Below are 26,430 nucleotides of genomic sequence, written 5' to 3' on the forward strand. Positions count from 1 at the left end.
TAAGAGGGAGGGGGTTGTGAGGGGGTTTGTGAGGGGGAAGAGGGAGGGGGTTTGTGAGGGGGAAGAGGGAGGGGGTTTGTGAGGGGAAGAGGGAGGGGGTTTGTGAGGGGGAAGAGGGGGGGGTTTGTGAGGGGGAAGAGGGGGGGGTTTGTGAGGGGGAAGAGGGAGGGGTTTGTGAGGGGGAAGAGGGAGGGGTTTGTGAGGGGGAAGAGGGAGGGGTTTGTGAGGGGGAAGAGGGAGGGGGTTTGTGAGGGGGAAGAGGGAGGGGGTTTGTGAGGGGAAGAGGGAGGGGTTTGTGAGGGGGAAGAGGGAGGGGGTTTGTGAGGGGGAAGAGGGAGGGGTTTGTGAGGGGGAAGAGGGAGGGGGTTGTGAGGAGGGTGAGGGGGAATAGGGAGGGGGTTGTGAGGGGTTGTGAGGGGGAAGAGGGAGGGGGTTGTGAGGGGGAAGAGGGATGGGGTTGTGAGGGGGAAGAGGGATGGGTTGTGAGGGGGGTGAGGGATGGGGTTGTGAGGGGGGTGAGGGGAAGAGGGAGGGGAATGTGAGAGGGAAGAGGGGAGGGGGTTGTGAGAGGGGAGGGGGTTGTGAGGGGGAAGAGGGAGGGGGTTGTGAGGGGGAGTGGATTGTGAGGGGGAAGAGGGAGGGGATTGTGAGGGGGTTGTGAGGGGGAGGAGGGAGGGGATTGTGAGGGGGGGTGAGGGGGAAGAGGGAGGGGGTTGTGAGGGTGGTGAGGGGGAAGAGGGATGGGGTAGGGAGGGGGTTGTGAGGGGGAAGAGGGGGAAGAGGGGGAGGGGGTTGTGAGGGGGAGGGGATTGTGAGGGGGTTGTGAGGGGAGTGGGTTGTGAGGGGGAGGAGGGAGGGGATTGTGAGGGGAGTGGGTTGTGAGGGGGAGGAGGGAGGGGATTGTGAGGGGGGGTGAGGGAGAAGAGGGAGGGGGTTGTGAGGGTGGTGAGGGGGAAGAGGGATGGGGTAGGGAGGGGGTTGTGAGGGGGGTGAGGGGGAAGAGGGAGGGGGTTGTGAGGGGGGTGAGGGGGAAGAGGGAGGGGGTTGTGAGGGGGGTGAGGGGGAAGTGGGAGGGGGTTCTGAGGAGGATGAAGTGGAAGGGGGTTGTGAGGATGAAGAGGGAGGGGGTTGTGAGGATGAAGAGGGAGGGGGTTGTGAGGGGGAAGAGGGGAAGGGGGTTGTGAGGGGGATGTGGGGGAAGAGGGGGAGGGGGTTGTGAGGGGAAAGAGGGGGGAGGGGGTTGTGAGGGGGATGAGGGGGGAGGGGTTGTAAGGGGAGGGGGTTGTGAGGATGAAGAGGGAGGGGGTTGTGAGGGGAAGAGGGGAAGGGGGTTGTGAGGGGGAAGAGGGGGAGGGGGTTGTGAGGGGGAAGAGGGGGAGGGGGTTGTGAGGGGGATGAGGGGAAGAGGGGGAGGGGGTTGTGAGGGGGAAGAGGGGGAGGGGGTTGTGAGGGGGAAGAGGGGGAGGGGGTTGTGAGGGGGATGAGGGGGAGGGGGTTGTGAGGGGGAAGAGGGGGAGGGGGTTGTGAGGGGGAGGGGATTGTGAGGGGGAGGAGGGAGGGGATTGTGAGGGTGGTGAGGGGGAAGAGGGATGGGGTAGGGAGGGGGTTGTGAGGGGGAAGAGGGGGAAGAGGGGGAGGGGGTTGTGAGGGGGAGGGGATTGTGAGGGGGAAGAGGGAGGGGGTGTTGTGAGGGGAAGAGGGGGGGGGGGTGTTGTGAGGGGGAAGAGGGGGGGGTGTTGTGAGGGGGAAGAGGGGGGGGTGTTGTGAGGGGGAAGAGGGGGGGGGTGTTGTGAGGGGGAAGAGGGGGGGGTGTTGTGAGGGGGAAGAGGGGGGGGTGTTGTGAGGGGGAAGAGGGGGGGGGGGTGTGTGAGGGGAAGAGGGGGGGGGTGTTGTGAGGGGGAAGAGGGGGGGGGTGTTGTGAGGGGGAAGGGGGGGGGTGTTGTGAGGGGGAAGAGGTGGGGGGTGTTGTGAGGGGGAAGAGGGGGGGGGGTGTTGTGAGGGGGAAGAGGGGGGGGTGTTGTGAGGGGGAAGAGGGGGGGGTGTTGTGAGGGGGAAGAGGGGGGGGTGTTGTGAGGGGGAAGAGGGGGGGGGGTGTTGTGAGGGGGAAGAGGGGGGGGGGTGTTGTGAGGGGGAAGAGGGGGGGGGTGTTGTGAGGGGGAAGAGGGGGGGGGTGTTGTGAGGGGGAAGAGGGGGGGGGTGTTGTGAGGGGGAAGAGGGGGGGGGTGTTGTGAGGGGGAAGAGGGGGGGGGTGTTGTGAGGGGGAAGAGGGGGGGGGTGTTGTGAGGGGGAAGAGGGGGGGGGTGTTGTGAGGGGGAAGGGGGGGGGGTGTTGTGAGGGGGAAGGGGGGGGTGTTGTGAGGGGGAAGAGGGGGGGGTGTTGTGAGGGGGAAGAGGGGGGGGTGTTGTGAGGGGGAAGGGGGGGTGTTGTGAGGGGAAGGGGGGGTGTTGTGAGGGGGAAGGGGGGGGGTGTTGTGAGGGGGAAGGGGGGGTGTTGTGAGGGGGAAGGGGGGGTGTTGTGAGGGGGAAGGGGGGGTGTTGTGAGGGGGAAGGGGGGGTGTTGTGAAGGGGAAGGAGGGGGTGTTGTGAGGGGGAAAGGGGGGGTGTTGTGAGGGGGAAGGGGGGGGTGTTGTGAGGGGAAGGGGGGAGGGGATTGTGAGGGGAAGAGGGAGGGGGTTGTGAGGTGGAAGAGTGAGGGGGAAGAGGGAGGGGATTGTGAGGGGGAAGAGGGAGGGGGTTGTGAGGTGGAAGAGTGAGGGGGAAGAGGAAGGGGATTGTGAGGGGGAAGAGGGAGGGGATTGTGAGGGGGAAGAGTGAGGGGGAAGAGTGAGGGGGAAGAGTGAGGGGGAAGAGTGAGGGGGAAGAGTGAGGGGGAAGAGTGAGGGGGTTGTGAGGGGATTGTGAGGGGGAGGAGGGAGGGGATTGTGAGGGGGGGTGAGGGGGAAGAGGGAGGGGGTTGTGAGGGTGGTGAGGGGGAAGAGGGATGGGGTAGGGAGGGGGTTGTGAGGGGGAAGAGGGGGAAGAGGGGGAGGGGGTTGTGAGGGGGAGGGGATTGTGAGGGGGTTGTGAGGGGAGTGGGTTGTGAGGGGAGGAGGGAGGGGATTGTGAGGGGAGTGGGTTGTGAGGGGGGGGAGGGATGTGAGGGGGTTGTGAGGGGGGTGGGAGGGGGTTGTGGAGGGGTGGTGAGGGGGAGGAGGGATGGGGGTGGGAGGGGGTTGTGAGGGGGGTGAGGGGAAGTGGGAGGGGGTTGTGAGGGGGGTGAGGGGGTAGTGGGGGGGTTGTGAGGGGGGTGAGGGGGAAGTGGGAGGGGTTGAGGAGGATGAAGTGGAAGGGGGTTGTGAGGATGAAGAGGGAGGGGGTTGTGAGGATGAAGAGGGAGGGGGTTGTGAGGGGAAGAGGGGAAGGGGGTTGTGAGGGGGTGTGGGGGAAGAGGGGGAGGGGGTTGTGAGGGGAAGAGGGGGGAGGGGGTTGTGTGGGGGATGAGGGGGGGAGGGGGTTGTAAGGGGGAGGGGGTTGTGAGGTTGAGAGGGAGGGGGTTGTGAGGGGGTGAGGGGAAGGGGGTGTGGGGGTTGTGAGGGGAGGGGGAGGGGGTTGTGAGGGGGAAGAGGGGGAGGGGGTGTGAGGGGGATGAGGGGGAGGGGGGTGGGGGTTGTGGGGGGAAGGGGGTGTGGGGGTTGTGAGGGGAAGAGGGGGTGGGGGTTGTGAGGGGTGTGGGTGGGGGTTGTGAGGGGGTTGTGGGGGGGGGTTGTGAGGGGGAGGGGATTGTGAGGGGGGGAGGGAGGGGATTGTGAGGGTGGTGGGGGATGAGGGTTGGGGTAGGGAGGGGGTTGTGAGGGGGAAGAGGGGGAAGAGGGGGAGGGGGTTGTGAGGGGGAGGGGTTGTGAGGGGGAGAGGGAGGGGTGTGTTGTGAGGGGGAAGAGGGGGGGGGTGTTGTGAGGGGAAGAGGGGGGGGGGTGTTGTGAGGGGGAAGAGGGGGGGGGTGTTGTGAGGGGGAAGAGGGGGGGGGTGTTGTGAGGGGGAGAGGGGGGGGGTGTTGTGAGGGGGAAGAGGGGGGGGTGTTGTGAGGGGGAAGAGGGGGGGGTGTTGTGAGGGGGAAGAGGGGGGGGGTGTTGTGAGGGGAAGAGGGGGGGGGTGTTGTGGGGGGAAGAGGGGGGGGTGTTGTGAGGGGGAAGAGGTGGGGGGTGTTGTGAGGGGGAAGAGGGGGGGGGTGTTGTGAGGGGGAAGAGGGGGGGGGGTGTTGTGAGGGGGAAGAGGGGGGGTGTTGTGAGGGGGAAGAGGGGGGGGTGTTGTGAGGGGGAAGAGGGGGGGGTGTTGTGAGGGGGAAGAGGGGGGGGTGTTGTGAGGGGGAAGAGGGGGGGGGTGTTGTGAGGGGGAAGAGGGGGGGGGTGTTGTGAGGGGAAGAGGGGGGGGGGTGTTGTGAGGGGAAGAGGGGGGGGGGTGTTGTGAGGGGGGGAAGTGGGGGGGGGGGGGTGTTGTGAGGGGGAAGAGGGGGGGGGTGTTGTGAGGGGGAGAGGGGGGGGGTGTTGTGAGGGGGAAGAGGGGGGGGGTGTTGTGAGGGGGAGAGGGGGGGGGTGTTGTGAGGGGAAGAGGGGGGGGTGTTGTGAGGGGGAAGGGGGGGGTGTTGTGAGGGGGAGAGGGGGGGTGTTGTGAGGGGGAAGAGGGGGGGGTGTTGTGAGGGGGAAGGGGGGGTGTTGTGAGGGGGAAGGGGGGGTGTTGTGAGGGGGAAGGGGGGGGTGTTGTGAGGGGGAAGAGGGGGGGTGTTGTGAGGGGGAAGGGGGGGTGTTGTGAGGGGGAAGGGGGGGTGTTGTGAGGGGGAAGGGGGGGTGTTGTGAGGGGGAAGGGGGGGTGTTGTGAAGGGGAAGGGGGGGGTGTTGTGAGGGGGAAAGGGGGGGTGTTGTGAGGGGGAAGGGGGGGGTGTTGTGAGGGGGAAGGGGGAGGGGATTGTGAGGGGGAGAGGGAGGGGGTTGTGAGGTGGAAGAGTGAGGGGGAAGAGGGAGGGGATTGTGAGGGGGAAGAGGGAGGGGGTTGTGAGGTGGAAGAGTGAGGGGGAAGAGGGAGGGGATTGTGAGGGGGAAGAGGGAGGGGATTGTGAGGGGGAAGAGTGAGGGGGAAGAGTGAGGGGGAAGAGTGAGGGGGAAGAGTGAGGGGGAAGAGTGAGGGGGAAGAGTGAGGGGGTTGTGAGGGATTGTGAGGGGGAAGAGGGAGGGGATTGTGAGGGGGAAGAGGGAGGGATTGTGAGGGGGAAGAGTGAGGGGGAAGAGTGAGGGGTAAGAGGGAGGGGGTTGTGAGGGGGTAAGAGGGAGGGGGTTGTGAGGGGTAAGAGGGAGGGGGTTGTGAGGGGGAAGTGGGAGGGGGTTGTGAGGGGTAAGAGGGGGGGGGAAGAATGAGGGGGTTGTGAGGGGTAAGAGGGGGGGGGAAGAGTGAGGGGGTTGTGAGGGGTAAGAGGGGGGGGAAGAGTGAGTGGGTTGTGAGGGGTAAGGGGGGGGGAAGAGTGAGGGGGAAGAGTGAGGGATTTGTGAGGGAGAGGTGGGGGAAGAGAGGGGGAAGTGGGGCGAGGTCGAGAGGGGAGGTGGGGCGAGGTGGTGTGGGGGTGTAGTGGGAGGGAGTTAAATTCGGAAGCTCCTGAAGAGGGGGATGCAAAAGGCAGGGAGCAGACAGCTGCAATGCCTGAAGTACAGTTGAGAATTAGGGGAGAGAAGGCTGGAAGGGAGAGGCTGTAGAGAGCCGTGGGGAGCGAGCGGCCGAAGACCTTGGTGTCGCTGGGTGCGGGTAAATCTTTTGCCATTGCAAATTTATGGCGCATGCGCAGAAAAATGCACCACCAACCACCTCCCCCTCCCCCCTCCCCCTCCCCCTCCCGCTGCCTCCGGCCACTGCCTCCGGCCACTGCCTCCGGCCGCTTTGCTTCCCTCCGTCACCAGCCCTTTTGCTTGCCCACTTACCGGCTGCTCCGCTCCCATCCATCACTGGGCCGTTCGCTCCGCTCCTACCAGGCCCGCTCTTCCGGCCACGGCCCGCTCGTTGGCCCGCTCGTTGGCCCGCTCGTTCGCTCTCTCACTCCGCCATTGAGTGCTGACGTGTTTGTTAGGTTACCTCCGTGTGATTATTTGAACGGCGCCATTTTTAGTCCTGGCAGCTGCCTAAAGTCGCAGACTGTGACGTTTTAGTGGCACATGCTGCATTTGCGCATGTGCCACAGCAGCGCCCCCTAGCGGTAGCGTTGTCAGCAAATGCAGCCTTGCATTTCCCAGTATAGGTCACTCAGCAACAATCTGGAATAGAAATCCTCCTGATTCTACCACTTCTCGTGCAGGGTACTTAGGCCAATTGTAGTACCCACAATTGGCAGGTCTTAGCAAGCTCAGCACAGATTAGTGGTCAATCATGGTTTTCTTTTGTTCTATATGACTCAGTGGGTGGCACAGTGGCGCAGTGGTTAGCACCGCAGCCTCACAGCTCCAACGACCCGGGTTCAATTCTGGGTACTGCCTGTGTGGAGTTTGCAAGTTCTCCCTGTGTCTGCGTGGGTTTCCTCCGGGCGCTCCGGTTTCCTCCCACAAGCCAAAGACTTGCAGGTTGATGGGTAAATTGGCCATTAGCAATTGCCCCTAGTATAGGTAGGTGGTAGGGAAATATAGGGACAGGTGGGGATGTGGTAGAAATATGGAATTGGTGTAGGATTAGTATAAATGGGTGGTTGATGGTCGGCACAGACTCGGTGGGCCGAAGGGCCTGTTTCAGTGCTGTATCTCTAAACTAAAACATAACACCAGTCAGGGTATTTATCCACTAAGGCATTAGGTACCTTACTATATATTTAATTAATATAAAGCTGGAAATTGTTGCTGATTTTAGTGGCTGAATTTTTAACCTGTTTACATGACAATCATCTGCTGCTTGTTTAAAATGAATTGGTTAATGCTCCTGTGAAAATGGTAGACAAAAATGTCATTAATCTCAGAATTTGTCCATGCCACTTCCAGTAATAATCTCTATTATGAAAAATATCTTTCTGGATTAGTTATTGTGGAGAAAAGGAGGTTTGTAGGAGATCTTACTGAGGTATTCAAGATAATTGCACCTGAGAGATGTGTTTGAGATGATCTGTAACAAAGGGACATGAACTGAGGCTCAGATAATCAGGCAGTTTGGATTTGACTTTTTAAGTTTGCAAGTTCTCCCTGTGTCTGCGTGGGTTTCCTCCGGGTGCTCCGGTTTCCTCCCACAAGCCAAAGACTTGCAGGTTGATAGGTAAATTGGCCATTGTAAATTGCCCCTAGTGTAGGTAGGTGGTAGGAGAATAGTGGGGATGTGGTAGAGAATATGGGGTTAGTGTAGGGTTAATATAAATGGGTGGTTGTTGGTCGGCACAGACTCGGTGGGCCGAAGGGCCTGTTTCAGTGCTGTATCTCTAAATAAATAAATTTTTAAAAATAAATAAATAAATAAACAATGGGACAACTGCCTGGGGAGGCAGTGGAGGTGGATAGTGTTCAACAGATATGAGAAGGTGTGGTATGCTATTTTTAAAACGTGGGCCAGATGGACTGCAACAGTCTCTTCCAATTCTTTATACCTGTTTAACTCTACCAATCACCTGTAATATGTAATACATCTGCAGTGTTTCTCTACTGTGTACAATTTTAATATTTATCTGCTTCTATGATTGCCAGTTAGAAGATGCCCTCTTCTGAAGCCCCCTCTCCATGGTTACATCACTTGTACATCTGCTGGCAATAACTATGGGGCAACCTGCACTTACACATGTGAGGGAGGCTATGAGCGCCAGGGAATCTTCAAACGAGTGTGTCTGTTTAATCGAAGCTGGTCAGGAGTGACACCATCTTGTGTACGTAAGTGAATTTAATTAGCTATTGGGAATGTGGCACTACATATCCATCCACAGGAAATCAGCACTCTGGTCTCTATGACAGTGCTGCAACTTCTTGCATTGTAAATGGGGACAAAGTGAAATGCAGCTGCATGACACACACATGTAGTCGACATGATCTGAGTTCTGTTTAAAGCTCAGACACCAGCAGCCACTTTAAAATAATTCTTTTTTCAATTCTCTGTTGAATATTCTACCTGCTCTCAGAGATATGGGCTGGAATTTTAGCCCCTCCCTCCCACACCCGGAGTGGGCTGGGAGGCGGGGTGAGGTGGGGGGTGTAAAATCTCATGGGAGGCAGGGGGCACTGTGCACTATTTTACTGGTGATAGGGGAGGTAGCAAATGGCCTGCCAGCACCAGGCCAATTGAGGCCTTAAGTGGCCAATTAATTGTCACCACTGTTATTTTACCAGCGGAGGACAGACACTTCAGCAACTGAGGAGGCTGCCCTGTAAAATCTGGTGGCCTCCCTGCAGGCTGTGGGGGTCCCACCCCGTGCCCCACACAGCCCACCCCAGCAGCATGGGCTGCTGGTGCTAAAACCACTCTCCCTGCCCTGTCTCCGACTCTCACCCCCCCTTTGTTAGGGCCCAGCCAATTGTCCCCAGTGAGGCCACAATCTCACTTACTTTTCTGAAGGGCAACTTCCATTCTCTTCTTGCTGGGTGCAGTCCCAGCAGTGGCCAATGCTCCCGGTGGTGCGCTGGGACTGAAGAGCTGCTGACACTCTGATTAGCTAGTGGCTCTTGGAGGCGGGACTTCCTATCTCAGATGTGCGGAACTCCTAACCGAAGCCAATTGAGGGCCTGGGCCATGCAAAATTGCAGTGTGGCTTCCAGGCCCAGCAGAGGTGCGCTTGCTCCTGACTGATCAGCTGGTGGGCGGGGCCACTGCCACAATGTAAAATTCCAGCCATAATAACACACACACAGACTGAACTAACTCATTCTAATTTAGCAAGGTCTTGGAGCACTTTTCTCCATTTCAGGTACCACCTAGGACTTTTATTGATACTCTTAAGTGTCACCATTTCCAGTCGTGTTACGGCCTTAGTGAGACCGTTAATGTTAAACTACGAGATGTGAATCCCCAGACCAATTTCAAGAATTACACAAGATTCCATGTTTTGAGACTTATTCTAACAACTAAACTAAAATAAATTCCCATTAACTAAATTGTACTTTGTAAGAAGCCGATACCCCAAATTACGAAGAAAGGTTTCTTAACTTATTAAATACTTGAAAACCTCACACCACACTTGTACGTTACACAGTACTATTTGGTGATATCTTTGTGGATATTAGTCCCAAACTCCTCCCAGTTGCAATGAGTTGGATCTCCCAGACCTTTCACAAAGTCAGTGTCCTCTTTGCTCACTTCTTTGAGCACTTTTGACCTGGGCATTCATAAATAAGGCAATTCCTGGTGATCCTGTTTGGCTTTTACTCCTCTACAAACTTCAACTTTCAAAACCGGTTCAAGTCTTCACAGCCTTTCTCTATATCAGGTTTCCGAGAGCAGGTACTCCCCCCGCACCCCACCACCCCCGCCCCGCACCCCACCACCCCTGTCCACCACCCCCGCACCCCCACGCCTCCCCACCCCCACACCTCCCCAAAAGTCAATAGCTCATTGTCCTATTCCAATTTGCAAAGTCTAGAAGATGGTTTCATAGAGCCACTTGGGCCTTCCATTTTTCCCAGGTGTTAACAGCTGCCTGGCACATTTGCATCCTCAGAATCAGTGACTATTTGTTTACCATTTGTAAGCCTGGAGGGTTAAACCCATTGTTCTTCAGGTGTTATATCCCTGCAGTCTCTATTATTCAAAAAAAAAAGTCTTTGTGTTCTCTGTTGTCCTGGTAACCAACATTTCGGTCTTGTCCTTAAACAGAGTGGATGTGAGGTCACCTGACTTCTTGGACTCCAGCCTAAACTTTAAAAAAATCACAGTTTAAAAAAAATAATCACGTTACAAAGTCCAGCGTTCATAACAGTAGGCTTAGTGAAGAAACAGTCTGATACAAGGACAAAAAAGCAAAATACTGCGGATGCTGGAAATCTGAAATAAAAACAAGAAATGCTGGAACCACTCAGCAGGTCTGGCAGCATCTGTGGAAAGAGAAGCAGAGTTAACGTTTCGGGTCAGTGACCCTTCTTCGGACCTTCAGTGACCCTTTCCTGGGAAAGGTGGTGGAGGGCACAAAAATAGCAGTGTCAGCCAGCATGCCAGTTTCCTGTCACCATTTCTGCAGCCGGCGTGTTTCATCAGGACAGGGGAACGAAAATCAGGCTCAGAATTCTGTTATTTAAGATACTCAAACCTAGCAAAGAGAAAGAGGAAACTTTCATTCTTTCAGCCTATGATTCTTTCAAACTAGATTTCAGAAGTGAAAGTTACTGCAACTTTGCATTTGCGCTGTTGTAATTCCAAACCAAAACCTTCCCTGAATTATGAATGGCAAGAGAGAGAGCAAAATGTGCCCTTGTCCAGAATCAAAATGACAGTTCAAGTGCTGTTGGAGGAAGACCTGGGAGGTTGGAGTTAAGAGGTGACATGAAAATATCAATAAAAAGTGTTTGTGCATAAAACCGTGACAAGAAGTAGAAATTGACCGAGAAAGGAAATCCATAAAATGTGACTGGGAAACGTGCAATACAATTTGGACAGGAGTCAATCTGCCCATGGCAAGCAAATGCCAACTGGAGACCAGGCACTGCCCCACAGGGGTAGAGAGAAAGCTAGTGGAACAGTAATCTCCTGACCATTATAGCACCCAGTTCAGATTTGCACAACCAGCCATTTTGGATTAGATTGTTGGCTGCCCTCTCAGTGCAGCTGGCAGCTGGAATGAAGCCTGGGAGGAATAATAGTGGAATGTATCCCAACATTTTCATAACGTGACTGCAGGAGGAGACTTTTGTGCTGGAAAGATGTGTTGCAGTCTAAAGAAAGACCATGTAGGGAATTTTGAACTGCCTTCCACCTGTTTCTCATCTGAGAAATGGATAACCAGCGGCGGAAAATCTGGTGCAGATGTTGGACACCTATTTGTCACATGATTCAGTTTGCAGGTAGCTTTTAAATGAGTGCGCAGCACTTCTGTCCAACCCAGAGGGGAGGCTGTTTAAAAAGATGGCATTGGACTCTGCCTCTAGCCCTGTCATCTGCATGTTTTCAGAGATGCTTTGCATCCAAAATCTGTCTTTTGACATTCTTTGCCATTGAGCATTACTCAGAAACAACAACATCAACTTATGTTTATAGTGCCTTTAACAATAAACCATTCCAAAGTGCTTCACAGGAGCATTATAAAACAAAATATGACACTGAGCCACATCAGGATATATTGGGTCAGTTGACTGAAAGCTTGGTCAAAGAGATAGGTTTTAAGGAGTGTCTTGAAGGAGCGAAGGGAGGTAGGGAGGGAATTCCAGAGCTTCGGGCCTAGGCAGCTGAAGTTGGGGTCACCAATGGTAGAGCGATTTAATTTGGGGATCATAATTTTTTTTTAGAAATTTACAGCATGGGAGGAGGCCATTCAGCCCATCCTATCTGCGCTGGCTGACAAGTAGCCGTCCAGCATAAACCGACTTTCCAGCTTTTGGTCTGTAACCTTGTAGTTTACGGCACCTCAAGTGCATATCCAAGTACTTTCTTAAATGTTATGGGCGTTTCTGCCTCTCCCACCCTTTCAGGCAGTGAATTCCAGGTCCCCACCACCCTCTGGGTGAAAAGATTTCCCCTTGAATTTCCTCTAAACTTCCTACCTCTTACCCTAAATCTATGTCTCCCTGTTATGGACCCCTCAACCAAAAGGAATAAGGGCCTTTCTATCCATTCTGTCTAGATCCCTCATAATTTTATACACTTCAATTACATATCCACTCAACCTCCTCTGTTCCAAAGAAAAGAACCCTTGCCTATCCAGTCCTTCCTCATAACTAAAATTCTCCAGTCTAGGCAACATCCTTGTAAATTTCCTCTGTACCCTCTCTAGTGCAAAAACATCTTTCCTAGAATGCGGTAACTAGAATTGCACCCAGTACTCCAGCTGTGGCCTAGCTAGTGTTTTTTTACAAAAGCAAAATACTGTGGATGTTGGAAATCTGAAATAAAACAGAAAATGCTGAAAATACTCAGAAGGCCTGGCAGCATCTGTGGAGAGAGAAACAGAGTTAATGTTTCAGATCGATGACCTTTCATACAGTTTCTGCATAACCTCCCGGCTCTTATATTCTGTGCCTCGGCTAATAAAGGCAAGTATTCCATATGCCTTCTTGACCACTTTATCTACCTGTTCAGCCACCCTCAGGTACCTGTAGACATGCGCTCCAAAGTCCCTTGTACCACTATATTTCTCAGTATCTTTATTGTGTATTCTCTTGCCTTGTCAGCCTTCCTCAAATGCATTATCTAATACTTCTGTGGGTTGAACTCCATTTGGCACTGTTCCACCCACCTGACTAGTCCATTGATATCCGCAGCTTTTTTCTTCATTATCAATCACATGACCAATTTTTATATCATCTGCAAGCTTCTTAATCATTCCCCCTACATTCAAGTCCAAATCATTGATATATTCCACAAAAAGTGAGAGACCAAGTACTGAGCTCTGTGGAACCCCATTGGAAACAGCCTTCCAGTCACAAAAACACCCATCAACCATTGTCCTTTACTTCCTGACTCTGAGCCAATTTTGGATCCAATTTCCTTTTACTTTTGTGACCAGTTTGCCACTTGGGACCTTATCAAAAGCCTTGCTAAAATCCATATAGATTACATCAAATACACTAGCCTCATCAATCCTTCTTCTTACCCCCTCAAAAAATTCAATCATGTTAGTCGACATGCCCTTCCCTTAACAAATCCATGCTGACTGTCTTTGATTAATCTGTGCCTTTCTAAATGAAGATTTATCCTGTCCCACAGAATTTGTTTCCAATAATTTTCCCACCACTGAGGTTAGGCTGACTGGCCTGTAATTACTCAGTCTGTCTCTTCCTTTTTAAACAATGGTGCAGCATTAGCTGTCCTCCAGTCCTCTGGTACCACACCTGTAGCCAGAGAATTGAAAAATGATGGTCAGAGCCTCTGCTGTTTCTTCTCTTACTTCCCTTAACAGCCTAGGATACATTTTGTCTGAGCTTGGGGATTTATACACTTTCAAGTATGTTAAATCCCTTAATACTTTCTCTCTCACTATATTAATTTAACCTAATATTTCACATTCCTCCTCCTGGATTGAAATATCTGTATTGTCCCTCTCTTGTGAAAACAGATGCAAAGTATTCATTAAGAACTATACCAACACCCTCTGCCTCCACACAGGTTACCTTTATGGCCCCTAGCAGGCCCTACCCTTTCTTTAGTTATCCTCTTGCTTTTTATGTACTTATAAAAAAAAAACTTTGGCAAGTAAATTCAAGAGAAACCCAATATTTTTTCGTGCCCTCTCTTTGCTTTCCTAATTTCCTTTTTAATTTCATCCCTACGCTTTTCATACTCTAGGTTCTCTGCAATATTGAGTCCTCGGTATATGTCATAAGCTTCCTTTTTTATATCCTCTCCTTTAAGCCCCTTGAAAATCAGGGGGCTCTGGATCACATCTCAGCTTAGTAAAATTAACTTTTCCCTAATTAAGGAACTTTTATTCTTGGTCTAGATTTTTCCTTTTCCATAACTACCTTAATTCTAACTGAATTATAATCACTTCCCCCAAAGTGCTCCCCAAATGACACCCCTTCCACCTGCCCGATTTCGTTCCCTAAAACTAAGTCCAGAACCACTCCCTCTCTTCTTGGGCTTGCTATGTACTGGCTAAAAGGTTGTCGTAAATGCTGTCATGCTAGACCCCCACCTGCCAAGAATGAGGCACACCAATTTTGTCATGAACATTGATTTTTAGTTGTTGTCGGAGCGAGGAAATGACTTGTTAAATAAGATCAGCTATGGCTGGAAATTTTTTTACATACGAACAGACATCAAAGGTGCGAAGCGCCTGTTAAGGAGGATACAATCCACAAGGGCCAGGACTGGTTAGACCAGCTGGTCACATGACTACCTGGCTGTTCCAGGGTTTTCTTTTGAACTGGCCACAGAGAGTTTGAAGAGAGTATCTGTTTGCTCCTGGACTGAGAAGATCTCTCCTGTCTGCTGCCATCTCTTTCTCACAAGCCTCTGAATCCACTGAAGACACATGAACCCCAAGAGGGAAAAGTCTCCTACAGCGAACAAGGTTTAAGAAGAATACTGGGCCCCAATGAAAAGCAAGATCTACCTACAATCGAGGACTCTACAGTGAGCTCGAAGAACCATAACAACAACTCTTCAGGTATTGCCTCAAACTTTTCCACTTTATTTTTATTCTCTTTTCTGTCTCTTGCATGTGTGCATCGCGTATGCATGCTAGCGTGGGTGCGTCGTGTATCTGTAGGTGTTAACCAAATTAGAGTTTAAGTTTAATAAATTTCAACTTTTCTTTAAACCTAAGAAAGCCTGTTTGTGCTGGGTTCTTTGCCTTATAATTGGAAAACGGTGAACAAGGATTGACCAAGGGGGAGCTAAAAACACGGTGTGTTTAAAATTAAACCCTGTTATGGTAAGAGCAGGTGAAGGCTGAGAGGGAACCCTAAACCTCTTTCTCACCTGGTTGTAACAATGTTTTTTAAGAATTTTGCTCCCTCTGTGCCTTTTACACTAATTCTGTCCTATTTAATGTTATGATAGTTGAAATCCCCCACTATTATTACCATATTTGTTTTTATGCTTCTCAGAGATTTGCCTACATATTTGCTCTTCTATCTCCCTCTGACTGGGGTTCTATAGTGCACTCCCAAGTAGTGTGATTGCCCCTTTTTTGTTCTTCAGTTCAACCCATATGGCCTCATTTGATGATCCTTCCATCATATCATCCCTCCTTATAGCTATAATTGTTTCTTTAATCAATATAGCAGCCCCCTTTTTATACCCCTCCTTATCTCGTCTGAAAACCCTGTAACCAGGAAGCTGCCATTCCTGCCCTTCTTTCAGCTATGTCTCAATAATAGTTATAATATCCTTCCAAGCGTATAGCTGTCTCCTCAGCTCATCTTAGGGATTAACAGGCTGTACTGCAGAGTAACTGATTGATTAGTTAAGTAGCTGACCAGTCAAATCTGGTTGCTGCAGTTTCAGCTTCAAAAAGTATAAATACAGAGGTCTGGGTGCAGATTGCAAGCAGAGTGTAAAGATTTGAGTTTGATGAGTGGTGACCTCAGTGAAGTGAGGAGGCGGTGTACCTTTTTTCTACTTTTTCACCCTCCAGTATTTGGTCTTTGCTTTGGTGCAGTGGAAGGAGCTGGTTGCTGAATAACTGGTAAGCTGTTCTACTTATAATCTGTAAAGTTAAGTATGGGAGGGCAGCTCTGCCGAGAGGAATGTACAGCCTGTGCCATGTGTGAAGGCATGGGCACACCATGTGTCCTAGATAAAGACATCTGCAGGAAGTGCTACCGGCTGCACAAGCTTGAGCTCCGGGTTTTGGAACTCGAGCAGTGACTAGAGTCACTGTGGTGCATCTGATAGGCCGAGAACTACGTAGATAGCACGTTTAGGGAGGTGGTCACACCACAGGTTAGGAGCATTAAGGCAGATAGGGAATGGGTGACTGCTAGGCAGTCTAAGAGAATCAGTAAGGTAATGCAGGAGTCCCCTGAGACGGTCTCGCTTGCTAATCGGTTTTCCATTTTGGATACCGGTGAGGGTGTTGGTTCCTCAGAGGAGTGCAGTCAGCCAAGTTTGTGGCACCACAGGTGGGTCAGCTACACAGGAGGGGAGGAAGAGGAGTGTAAGAGCAGTAGTGATAGGGGATTTAGTTAGGGGAACAGACAGGCATTTCTGCGGACGTAGACAGGACTCCAGGATGGTGTGTTGCCTCCCTGTTGCCAGGGTCAAGGATGTCATGGAATGGCCAAGGCACATTTTTCTGGGGGAGCATGAGCAGGTCATGGTCCACATTGGCACCAATGACATTGGTAGGAAGAGGAATGAAGTCCTGAAAGCAGATTTTATGGAGCAGGAAGGAGATTAAAAAGAAGAATCTCAAAAATCAGTAATCTCAGGATTACTCCCAGTCCCACATGCGAGTAAGCATAGGAAATGGAGAATTGAGCGATTGAATAAGTGGCTGGAGAACTGGTGTAGGAGGGAGGGCATCAGATTTCTGAGACATTGGGACCGGTTGTGGGGCAGGTGGGACCTGTACAAGATTGACGGGTTGCATCTTAGCAGGACTGGGACTAATATCCTCGCAGGGAGATTTGCTCGTGCTGTCGGGGAGGGTTTGAACTTGATTGTCAGGGGGATGGGAACCTGAGATTGAAGGGAAGCAAAACTGATAACTTGTCAGGGATGGGGGAACCAGAAGCAAATATCAGAGAGGAATACCAAGGTGCACAGAATACTGGTGGAGATAGATTGCCCTTGAGTAGGGAATAATAAGTTATTAGGTTGGGTCAGAGTAAGGGAGAAAGTAATAAAGTCTAAATCAGGGTTAATGTGTATGAATGTGAATGCACGGAGTGTGATTAATAAGATTGGTGAGGTACACACGCAGATTGCCACGTGGAAATATGATGTTGTGGCTATGAAAGAGACCTGTCCCAAAGAAAGGCAGGACTGCATATTAAATATTCCTGGATACAAAGTGTTCAGGAAAGATAGGAAAGGGAAAAAAGGGGGAGGGGTGGCGTTATTGATTTAGGAGAGCATTGCAGTGCTGGAGAAAAATGGTGTCCGAGAGGGGCCGAGGACAGAATCAATTTGACTAGAGCTAAGGAACAGAAAAGGTGCAATTACATTGCTTGGTGTTGTCTATAGGCCACCAGCTTGTGGGAAGGACGTGGAGGAACAAATTTGCAAGGAAGTTACAGAGAGGTGCAAAAATTATAGGGTCGTTATAATGGGGGACTTTAATTATCCAAACCTAGGCTGGGATAGTACTGTAAACGACAGTGAGGGGCAAGAGTTCCTAGAGTGTGTTCAGGAAAATGTTCTGCAGCAGTAGGTTGCTAGTCTGAGAAAAAAGGCACTGCTAGACCTGATTCTTGGGAATGAGGTGAGCCAAGTGGATCAAGTATCAGTAGGAGACCATTTAGGGGTTAGTGATCATTGTATCATCAGGTTTAGGCTGACTATGGAAAAGGACTAAGAGTAATCCAGAGTAAGAATAATTAACTGGGGGAAAGCCAACTTCAATGTGGTAAGAATGGAGCTGGGCAAATAAATTGGAGTCAAAAGTTGGCAGCAAAACAGGTAGCTGAACAATGGACTACCTTCAAAGAAGAGATAGTTCGGGCACAGTCATGGTATGTTCCCTCGAAGGGGAACGGTAGGGCAAACGAATCCAGAGCTGGCTGGATGACAAAAGAGGTAGAGATTAAGATAAAGAAGAAAAAGTGTGCTTATGACAGATGCCAGGTAGAAAATACTATTGAGAACCAGGCTAAATGTAAAAGGTCTAGAGGGGAAGTGAAAAAGCAAATCAGAGAAGCAAACAGAGAGCATGAAAAGAGACTGGTAGCTCGCATTAACGGAAATCTCAAAGTTTTCTATAGACATATAAATAGTAAAAGGGTGGTAAAAGGAGGAGTGGAGCCGATTAAGGACCATAAAGGGGATTTGCACATGGAAGCGAGAGGGCATAGCTGAGGTATTAAATGAATACTTTGCATCTGTCTTTACCATGGAAGAAGATACAACCCATGCAATGGTGAAAGAGGAGGTAATTCAGACACTAGAGGGATTTAAAATTGATGGAGGCTGTATTAGATAGGCTGTCTGTACTTAAAGTGGATAAAACACCAGGAGCAGATGAGAGGCATCGAAGGATACTGAGGGAAGTGAGAGTGGAAATCACAGAGGCACTGGCCATAATTTTTCTGTTTTCCTTAGACTCAGTGGTGGTGCCAAAGGTCTGGAGAATTGTAAACGTTACACCCTTGTTCAAAAAAGTGTAGAGATAAGCCCAGCAACTAGAGGCCAGTCGGATTAACTTCGGTGGTGGGGAAACTTCTAGAAAAAATAATTCTGGACAAGTCACATGGAGAAATGAGGGTTAATTAAGGAAAGCCAGCATGGATTTCATAAGGGAAAATAATGTCTAACTTGCTGGAGTTTTTTGAGGAGGGAACAGAGAGGGTGGATGAGGGCAATGCTGTTGATGTACAGGGACTTTCAAAAGGCGTTTGATACAGTGCCATACAACAGACCTGTGAGCAAACTTGTAGCTCATGGAATAAAAGGGACAGTAGCAACATGGATACGAAATTGGCTGAGTGAACGAAACAAAGAGTAGTAGTTAAGGGATGTTTTTCGGGCTGGAGGAAGGTTTGTAGTGGCGATCCCCAGGGATCAGTGTTAGGACCCTTGCTTTTCCTGATATATATTAATGACCTTGTCTTTAGTGTACAGGGCACAATTTCAAAGTTTACAAATGATATGAAACTTGGAAGTATTGTGAACTGTGAGGAGGATAGTATGGAACTTTAAAAGGATATAGACAAGTTGGTGGAATGGGCAGAATGGTGGCAGATGAAATTTAATGCAGAGAAGTGTAAAGTGATTCATTTTGGTAGGAAGAACATGGAGAGACAATATAGAATAAAGGGTACAATTTTAAAGGAGGTGCAGGAGCAGAGGGACCTGGGTGTAAATATGCATAAGTCATTGAAGGTGGCAGGACAGGTTGAGAGAGTGGTTAATAAAGCAAAGCATACAGTATCCTGGGCCTTTTTAATAGGGGAATAGAATAGAAGAGCAAGAAAATTATGTTGAACTTGTATAAGACATTAGTTCGGCCTCAGCTGGAGTATTGTTCCCAGTTCTGGGCACCACACTTTAGGGAAGACGTGAGGGCATTGGAGAGAGTACAGAAAAGACTCATGAGAATGGTTCCATGGATGAGGAATTTCAGTTACTTGATAGATTGGAGAAGGTTAGGACTGTTTTCCTTGGAGAAGAGAAGGCTGAGAGGTGATTTGATGGAGGTATTCAAAATCATGAGGGGTCTGGACAGAGTAGATAGAGAGAATCTGTTCCCATTTGTGTAAGGATCAAGAATGAGAGGGCACAGAATTAAAGTATTTGGTAAGAGAAGCAAAAATGACATGAGGAAAAACGTTTTCACGCAGCGAGTGGTTAAGGTCTGGAATGCGCTGAGAACATGGTGGAGGCAGGTTCCATTGAAGCATTCAAAAGAGAATTAGACTGTTATATGAAAAGGAAGAATGTGCAGGGTTACAGAGAGAAGGTGGGGGAATGGAACTGAGTGAATTGCTCTTTCGGAGAGCTGGTGTGGACACGATGGGCCGAATGGCCTCCTCCTGTACTGTAACAATTCTGTGATTCTGTGGTCAGCCTTATTCACTTGACTCCTTGCATTAAAATATCTACCATTTAGTAATGCCAAACTTCCTTTTCGATTTTCTAGCCTTTGTTTCCTCTGCCTTCCAAACACACTTACCAATTTTCTGCCTTCCATTTCCAGCTTCTCTCCCTTCTGAATCTACTCTCAGGTTCCCATCCCCCTGCCAAATGAGTTTAAACCCTCCCCAACAGCACTAGCAACCCCACTGCGAGAGATTTGGCCCAGGTCCTGTTGAGGTGCAACTCGTCCAGCTTGTACAGGTCCCAGCTCCCCAGAAGCAGTCCTAATGCCTCAGGTATCTAAAGCACTCCCTCCTGCATCATCTCTCCAGCCATGTATTCATCAGCTCTGTCTTCCTATTTCTGTACTCACTAGCACGTGGCACCAGGAGAAATCTGGAGGTTATTCCCTTTGAGATCGTGCTTTTCAAACTCTCCTTGCTCCCTAAACTCTGCCTTCAGGATCACATCCTTTTTCTGCCTATACCCTCTCAAAATGTCCTACAGCCGCTCCATGACATCCATGACCTTGCCAGCAGGGAGGCAACAAACCATCCTGGAGTCATGTCTCAGGCTGCACAAGCACCTCTCTGTGCCCTCACTATTGAATCCCCTACCACTATTGCTCTTCTACTTTTCTTTCTCTCCCTGTGCAGTTGAGTTGCCCATAGTAACTTTGACTTGGCACTGCCTGCACTCTCCACAGGAACATTGCTCCCACCAGTATTCAGAACTGAATACGCGTTGGAGAGCAAGATGCACTCAGGAGCTCCCTGGTCTGCCTGCCTGGTCCTCCTTGCCTTTCTGGTGCTCAACCATTCCATCTCTGCACACACTTTTAAGCTGCGTGGTGACCACTTCCAGAAACATCTTATCCGCAAATATCTCAGCCTTGTGGGGATGCCCCATGGTGAATTGAGCCGCTGCACAAGCTCTGAAAACTGGAGCTCAAGTAGCTTTTGCTGGCAACACTTCCTGCACACGTGATTGTCTATGCCACAAGACGCGTCCAGTATTTCAGACATGGCACAGGATGTACATTCCACGGATGCTCGAGGCCAGAATTAGATGAGTGTAGGAATCTTGGAGGGTTGTGGGTCTGCGGGAGATTGCAGAGATGGGGAGGGGAGAGGCCATGAAGGAATTTGAAAACACCAATGAGAATTTTAAAATCAGGACGTTGCTCGACTGGGAGCCAGTGTACGTCAGTGGGCACAGAGGTGATAGGTAAACGGGACTTGGTGCGCGATAAGACACAGGCAGCAGAGTTTTGGATGACCTCAAATTTACGGAGGGTAGAATGTGGGAAACCAGCCAGCAGTGCATTGGAATAGTCAAGTCTAGAGGTAATAAAGGCATAAATGAGTGTTTCAGCAGCAGATGAGATGAGCAAAGGTGAAGTCAGATGATATTATGGAGGTGGAAAAAGGCAGTCTTAGCGATGGCGAGAATGTATGGTAGGAAGCTCATCTTGGAGTCAAATATGACGCCAAGGGTTGTGAATAGACTGGCTTACTCTTAGACTGTTGCCTGGGAGAGGGATAGAGTTGGTAGCTAGGGAAAGGAGTGTGGAGCAGAGGCAGCAAACAATGGCCTCAGTGTTTCTGATATTTAATTGCAGGAAATTTCTGCTCATCCTGTACTGCATGTCAGATAACTTAGCAACAGTGGAGGAGTCAAGAGAGGTGGTGGTGAGGTAGAGCTGGGTGTTGTCAGCATACATAGAAACTAGGAGCAGGAGTAGACCATTCGGCCCTTCGAGCCTGCTCTGCCATTCATTATGACCATGGCTGATCATTCAACTCAGTAGCCTGTTCCTGCTTTCGCGTCATACCCTTTGATCCCTTTAGACCCAAGAGCTAAATCTAACTCCTTCTTGAAAACATACAATGATTTGGCCTCAATCTCTTTCTGTGATAGAGAATTCCACAGGCTCACCACTCTCTGGGTGAAGAAATTGCTCCTCATCTCAGTCCTGAAAGGTTTACCCTGTATCCTTAGACTATGACCCCTGGTTCTGGACTCCCCCACCATCGGGAACATCCTTCCTGCATCTACCCTGTCAAGTCCTGTTAGAATTTTATAGGTTTCTATGAGATCCCCCTCATTCTTCTGAACTCCAGCGAAAATAATCCTAACCAACTCAATCTCTCCTCATATGTCAGTCCCGCCATCCCAGGAATCAGTCTGTTAAACCTTCGCTGCACTCCCTCTACAGCAAGAACATCCTTTCTCAGATAAGGAGACCAAAACTGCACACAATATTCCAGGTGTGGCCTCACCAAGGCCCTGTATAATTGCAGCAAGACATCCCTGCTCCTGTACTCAAATCCTTTCGCTATGAAGGCCAACATATCATTGCCTTTTTTACCGCCTGTTGCACCTGCATGCTTACCTTCAGCGACTGGTGTACGAGAACATGCAGGTCTCGTTGCATAGTCCCCTCTCTCAGTTTATAGCCGTTCAGGTAATAATCTGCCTTCCTGTTTTTGCTACCAAAGTGGATAACCTCACATTTATCCACATTATACTGCATCTGCCATGCATTGGCCCACTCACTCAACTGGTCCAAATCACCCTGAAGTGTCTCTGCATCCTCCTCACAACTCACCCTCCCACCCAGTTTTGTGTCATCTGCAATTTTGGAGATATTACATTTAGTTCCCTCATCTAAATCATTAATATATATTGTGAATAGTTGGGGTCCTAGCACCGATCCCTGCGGTACCCCACTAGTCACTGCCTGCCATTCGGAAAAAGACCCATTTATCCCTACTCTTTGTTTCCTGTCTGCAACCAATTTTCTATCCAATACACTATCCCCAATCCCATGTGCTTTAATTTTACATACTAATCTCTTATGTGGGACTTTGTCAAAAGCCTTCTGAAAGTCCAAATAAATCACATCCACTGGCTCCCCCTCATCGACTCTACTAGTTACATCCTCGAAGAATTCTAGTAGATTTGTCCAGCATGATTTCCCTTTCGTAAATCCATGCTGACTCTGCCCGATTCAACCACAGTTCTCTAAGTGCTTTGCTATAAAATCTGATAATGGACTCTAGAATTTTCCCCACTACCGACATCAGGCTGACTGGTCTGTAATTCCCTGCTTTCTCTCTACCTCCCTTTTTAAATAGTGGGATTACATTAGCTACCCTCCAATCTGTAGGAACTGTTCCAGAGTCTATAGAATCTTGGAAGATGACCACCAATGCATCCACTATTTCTAGTGCCACTTCCTTAAGTATTCTGGGATGCAGACCATCAGGCCCTGGGGATTTATCGGCTTTCAATCCCATCAATTTCCCCAACACCAATTCTCTACTAATACTGATTTCTTTCAGTTCCTCGCTTACTAAGCCCTATGTTCCCCAACATTTCTGGCATGAATGTGAAAACATGTGAAAACTAACACTATGCTTTCAGATGATGTTGCCAAAGGGCAGCATGTAGATAAGAAATAGGAGGGGGCCAAGGAAAGATCCTTGGGGGACACCAGAGGTAACTGTGCAGGAGCTGGAAGAGAAGCCATTGAAAGTGATACTCTGGCTACCAATAGGTAGATAAGAATGGAACCAGGGGAGAGCAGTCCCACCCAGCTGGATGAAAGTGGAGAGGTGTTGGAGGAGGATGGTGTGGTCAGCCGTGTCAAAGGCTGCAGACAGGTCGAGGAGGATGAGGAGGGAAAGATTACCTTTGTCACAGTCACATAGGATGCCATTTGTGATTTTGATAGCTTGTTTATTACTGTGGCAGGGACAGAAAGTTGATTGGAGGGATTCAAACATGGAGTTCTGGGAAAGATGGACATGGATTTGGGAAGTGACAACACATTCAAGGACTTTGGCGAGGAAAGGTTAGAGATGGGATGGTAGTTTGAAAGGACAGAGGGGTCAAAAGTTAGTTTTTTGAGGAGAGGGGTGATGACGGCAGATTTAAAGGACAGAGAGACAACACCTGAAGAGTGAGACCATTGACAATATCGGTAACGTGGGGACCAGGAGGCGATGTTGGGAACAGGAGGTGGGTCTCATGGACATGATGAGCTCAGAGAGGGCATGAGGGGAGATAGGAGAGAAATTAGATAAAGATGCAAGTTCATGGCTAAGATGTTGTGTGGGGGAGCTTTAGAGGAAGGGTAAAATAAGGCAGAAAAGGAAAGCTTATGTCCGACACCAAGAACTCTATACTACAGAAAGCCGAGAGGAGTATAGAAAGGGGAGGTGTGAAATCAAAAAGGAAGACGGTTTGCAGTAGAGAAAAGAGGCTGGGAATTACCTTTGCATTCCAGGAAATATCCTGCAATCGTGGAGAATAAAAGAGAAAGCATGAGAGCAAGCGGGAGAACATTGTGGACCTGATCGGAGATACCAGCAGTGGTGGCAGAGGATAAAAGAGGGGGGAGAGCAGGGGAACAAAGCGGACCTGATCGGAGACACCAGCAGTCGCGGTGGGGGCAAAGAGAGAGAGAGAGAGCAGAGGAACAGTCTGATGTGAGCACCAGCTGCAGTGGCAGAAGATTGATACAGCCACATGGTGAGGGGTTTGGGTGGTCCCCTCTGTTCAGCTCTCAACTGACTGCTGCAAGTGTTTTTCTTACAAGAGTTTTAACCCCTTTGCCAAATAAACAGACAGCAACAGGTTTTCTTGTAGGTTTAAAACAGAAGATTAATTATTTATTGAGCAATGCTCACTCCTGAAATGGTTGCAACGGCACTCACATACTCACTAACTTGTGCGCACGTGCACACGCACATACAAAAGCGACAGATAGAGAGAAAAAGGGGTAAGTGGTTTGAAATGAGCTAGGTGCCATCAAGCAGCACTTGCTTAGCAATAACCTGCTCAGTGACGCTCAGTTTGGGTTTTCCAGGGCCACTCAGCTCCTGACCTCATTACAGCCTTGGCTCAAACATGGACAAAAGAGCTGAACTCGAGGTGAGGTGAGAGTGACTGCCCTTGACGTCAAGGCAGCATTTGACCGAGTATGGCATCAAGGAGCCCGAGCAAAACTGGAGTCAGTAGGAATCGGGGGAAAACTCTCTGCTAGTTGGAGTCATACCTAGCACAAAGGAAGATGGTTGTGGTTGTTGGAGGTCAATCATCTGAGCTCCAGGACATCACTGCAGGAGTTCCTCAGGGTAGTGTCCTAGGCCCAACCATCTTCAGCTGCTTCATCAATGACCTTCCTTCAATCATAAGGTCAGAAGTGGGGATGTTCGCTGATGATTGCACAGTGTTCAGCACCATTCATGACCCCTCAGATACTGAAGCAGTCCGTGTAGAAATGCAGCAAGACCTGGACAATATCCAGGCTTGGGCTGATAAATGGCAAGTAACATTCGCGCCACACAAGTGCCTGGCAATGACCATCTCCAACAAGAGAGAATCTAACCATCACCCCTTGACATTCAATGGCATTACTATCGCTGAATCCCCCACTATCAACATCCTAGGGGCTACCATTGACCAGAAACTGAACTGGAGTAGCCATATAAATACCGTGGCTACAAGAGCAGGTCAGAGGCTAGGAATCCTGAGGAGAATAACTCACTTCCTGACTCCCCAAAGTCTGTCCATCATCTACAAGGCACAAGTCAGGAGTGTGATGGAATACTCTCCACTTGCCTGGATGGGTGCAGCTCCAACAACACTCAAGCAGCTCGACACCATCCAGAATAAAGCAGCCCGTTTGATTGGCACACCATCCACAAACATTCACTCCCTCCACCATCGACACACAGTGGCAGCAGTGTGTACCATCTACAAGATGCACTGCAGCAACGCACCAAAGGCTCCTTACACAGCACCTTCCAAACCTGTGACCTCTACCACCTCAAAGGACAAGAGCAACAAATGCATGGGAACACCACCACCTGCAGGTTCCTGTCCAAGTCTCTCACCATCCTGACTTGGAACTATATCACCATTCCTTCACAGTTGCTGGGTCAAAATCCTGGAACTCCCTTCCTAACAGCACTGTGGGTGTACCTACCTCACATGGACTGCAGTGGTTCAAGAAGGCAGCTGACCACCACCTTCTCATGGGCAATTAGGGATGGGCAATAAATGCTGGCCTGGTCAGTGACGCCCACATCCCATGAATGACTAAAAAAAAAAAAGGTTTTCAGGGTTCATGGTAAACTTGTTGACTTTTCTTGGAGGTCAATTTCTCTTTTTAAAGTTGCAGGCCTAGGTTGTTTGTAGATTTCTCTGTTGGTTGAAATTTCATTCTGAAGACAGGGGATCACTTTCAGTTCTCTGCTGCATAAGTTGAAGTGTAGAACTCATAGCAGGGCACCTTCTTTTGGCTTGCTGAATTTTCTCCCAGTCTTCAGCTGGACAGGCTTTTGTCATGTTTTTCCTGGGTGTTTCCCTCTCTCTCCAGACAGCTACTTTTAAGTTCAAAATGCCTCTGTTGGGAGACATAGATCTTCCTCCCTGTGGTGATAGACAATAGCTATTTCACACCTTCTTTGTTTCAGTAGAACCCATTCAATTCATAAATGTCTCTTGATGGGTTCAGGATGGGTGTAATTGACTTTTCTTAGCTTAGAATGTATCTTTTCCAGACAGTAAGAGAGTTTGAATATACAGTTTGATCTTTGGTGGCCATTTTTGAAGCACATAGTCCACTTTTTAAAAGAAAAGTCAATTTATATAACTATTAATTTGAGTTCTGTATTTTCAATTGGTGCACTTCACGTGAGCATGACCAGATAAAAGAGAGATGGAGTGCAGGGGAGCAACATGGCCCTCATCAGAAATGCAAGCAGCAGCAGCACAGGGTAGAGAAAGCGTGCGCACATGGGGGAACCGTACAGAGCTGATCAGTGTATTTCCAGAAAAGCAATGAGTGACATCAGCCGACTGTAGGTAGGTGATTGGTTGGTGAGTATTAGGGTTTTCTTTTGTAAACTAGGGCAGTGGTTTAAACTAGGACCGGGAAAGTGTAAAGTATTGTATTAAAATTATAGCTTAGCTAGTTAAAATTAGTAACACAATTTCAATCAGGGTAAGTATAACAATAAGGGAATTAGTATTAAGAGTATTAGCACAGAGCCAGTCTAGTGGCATTAATTAAAAATAATAGTTCATACAGGTATTAGCTAGATTCTAAAAGAATAGAGAT

At 49.6% G+C, this 26,430-nt stretch overlaps 1 protein-coding gene across 3 annotated transcripts in view; it reads left to right on the plus strand.

The window, feature by feature from the left end:
- Positions 1 to 26,430, plus strand: part of srpx2 (sushi-repeat containing protein X-linked 2) — a 126,250-nt gene that overhangs the window by 60,156 nt on the left and 39,664 nt on the right. For all 3 annotated transcript variants that reach the window (XM_068047579.1, XM_068047578.1, XM_068047580.1), the window contains one exon: positions 7,670 to 7,849. In XM_068047579.1, the coding sequence (XP_067903680.1) occupies positions 7,670 to 7,849 (180 nt within the window). The remainder of the gene's footprint in view (positions 1 to 7,669; positions 7,850 to 26,430) is intronic.

This window comes from Heterodontus francisci, chromosome 15, assembly GCF_036365525.1.
Source record: "Heterodontus francisci isolate sHetFra1 chromosome 15, sHetFra1.hap1, whole genome shotgun sequence".
NCBI classification, from domain to species: domain Eukaryota; kingdom Metazoa; phylum Chordata; class Chondrichthyes; order Heterodontiformes; family Heterodontidae; genus Heterodontus; species Heterodontus francisci.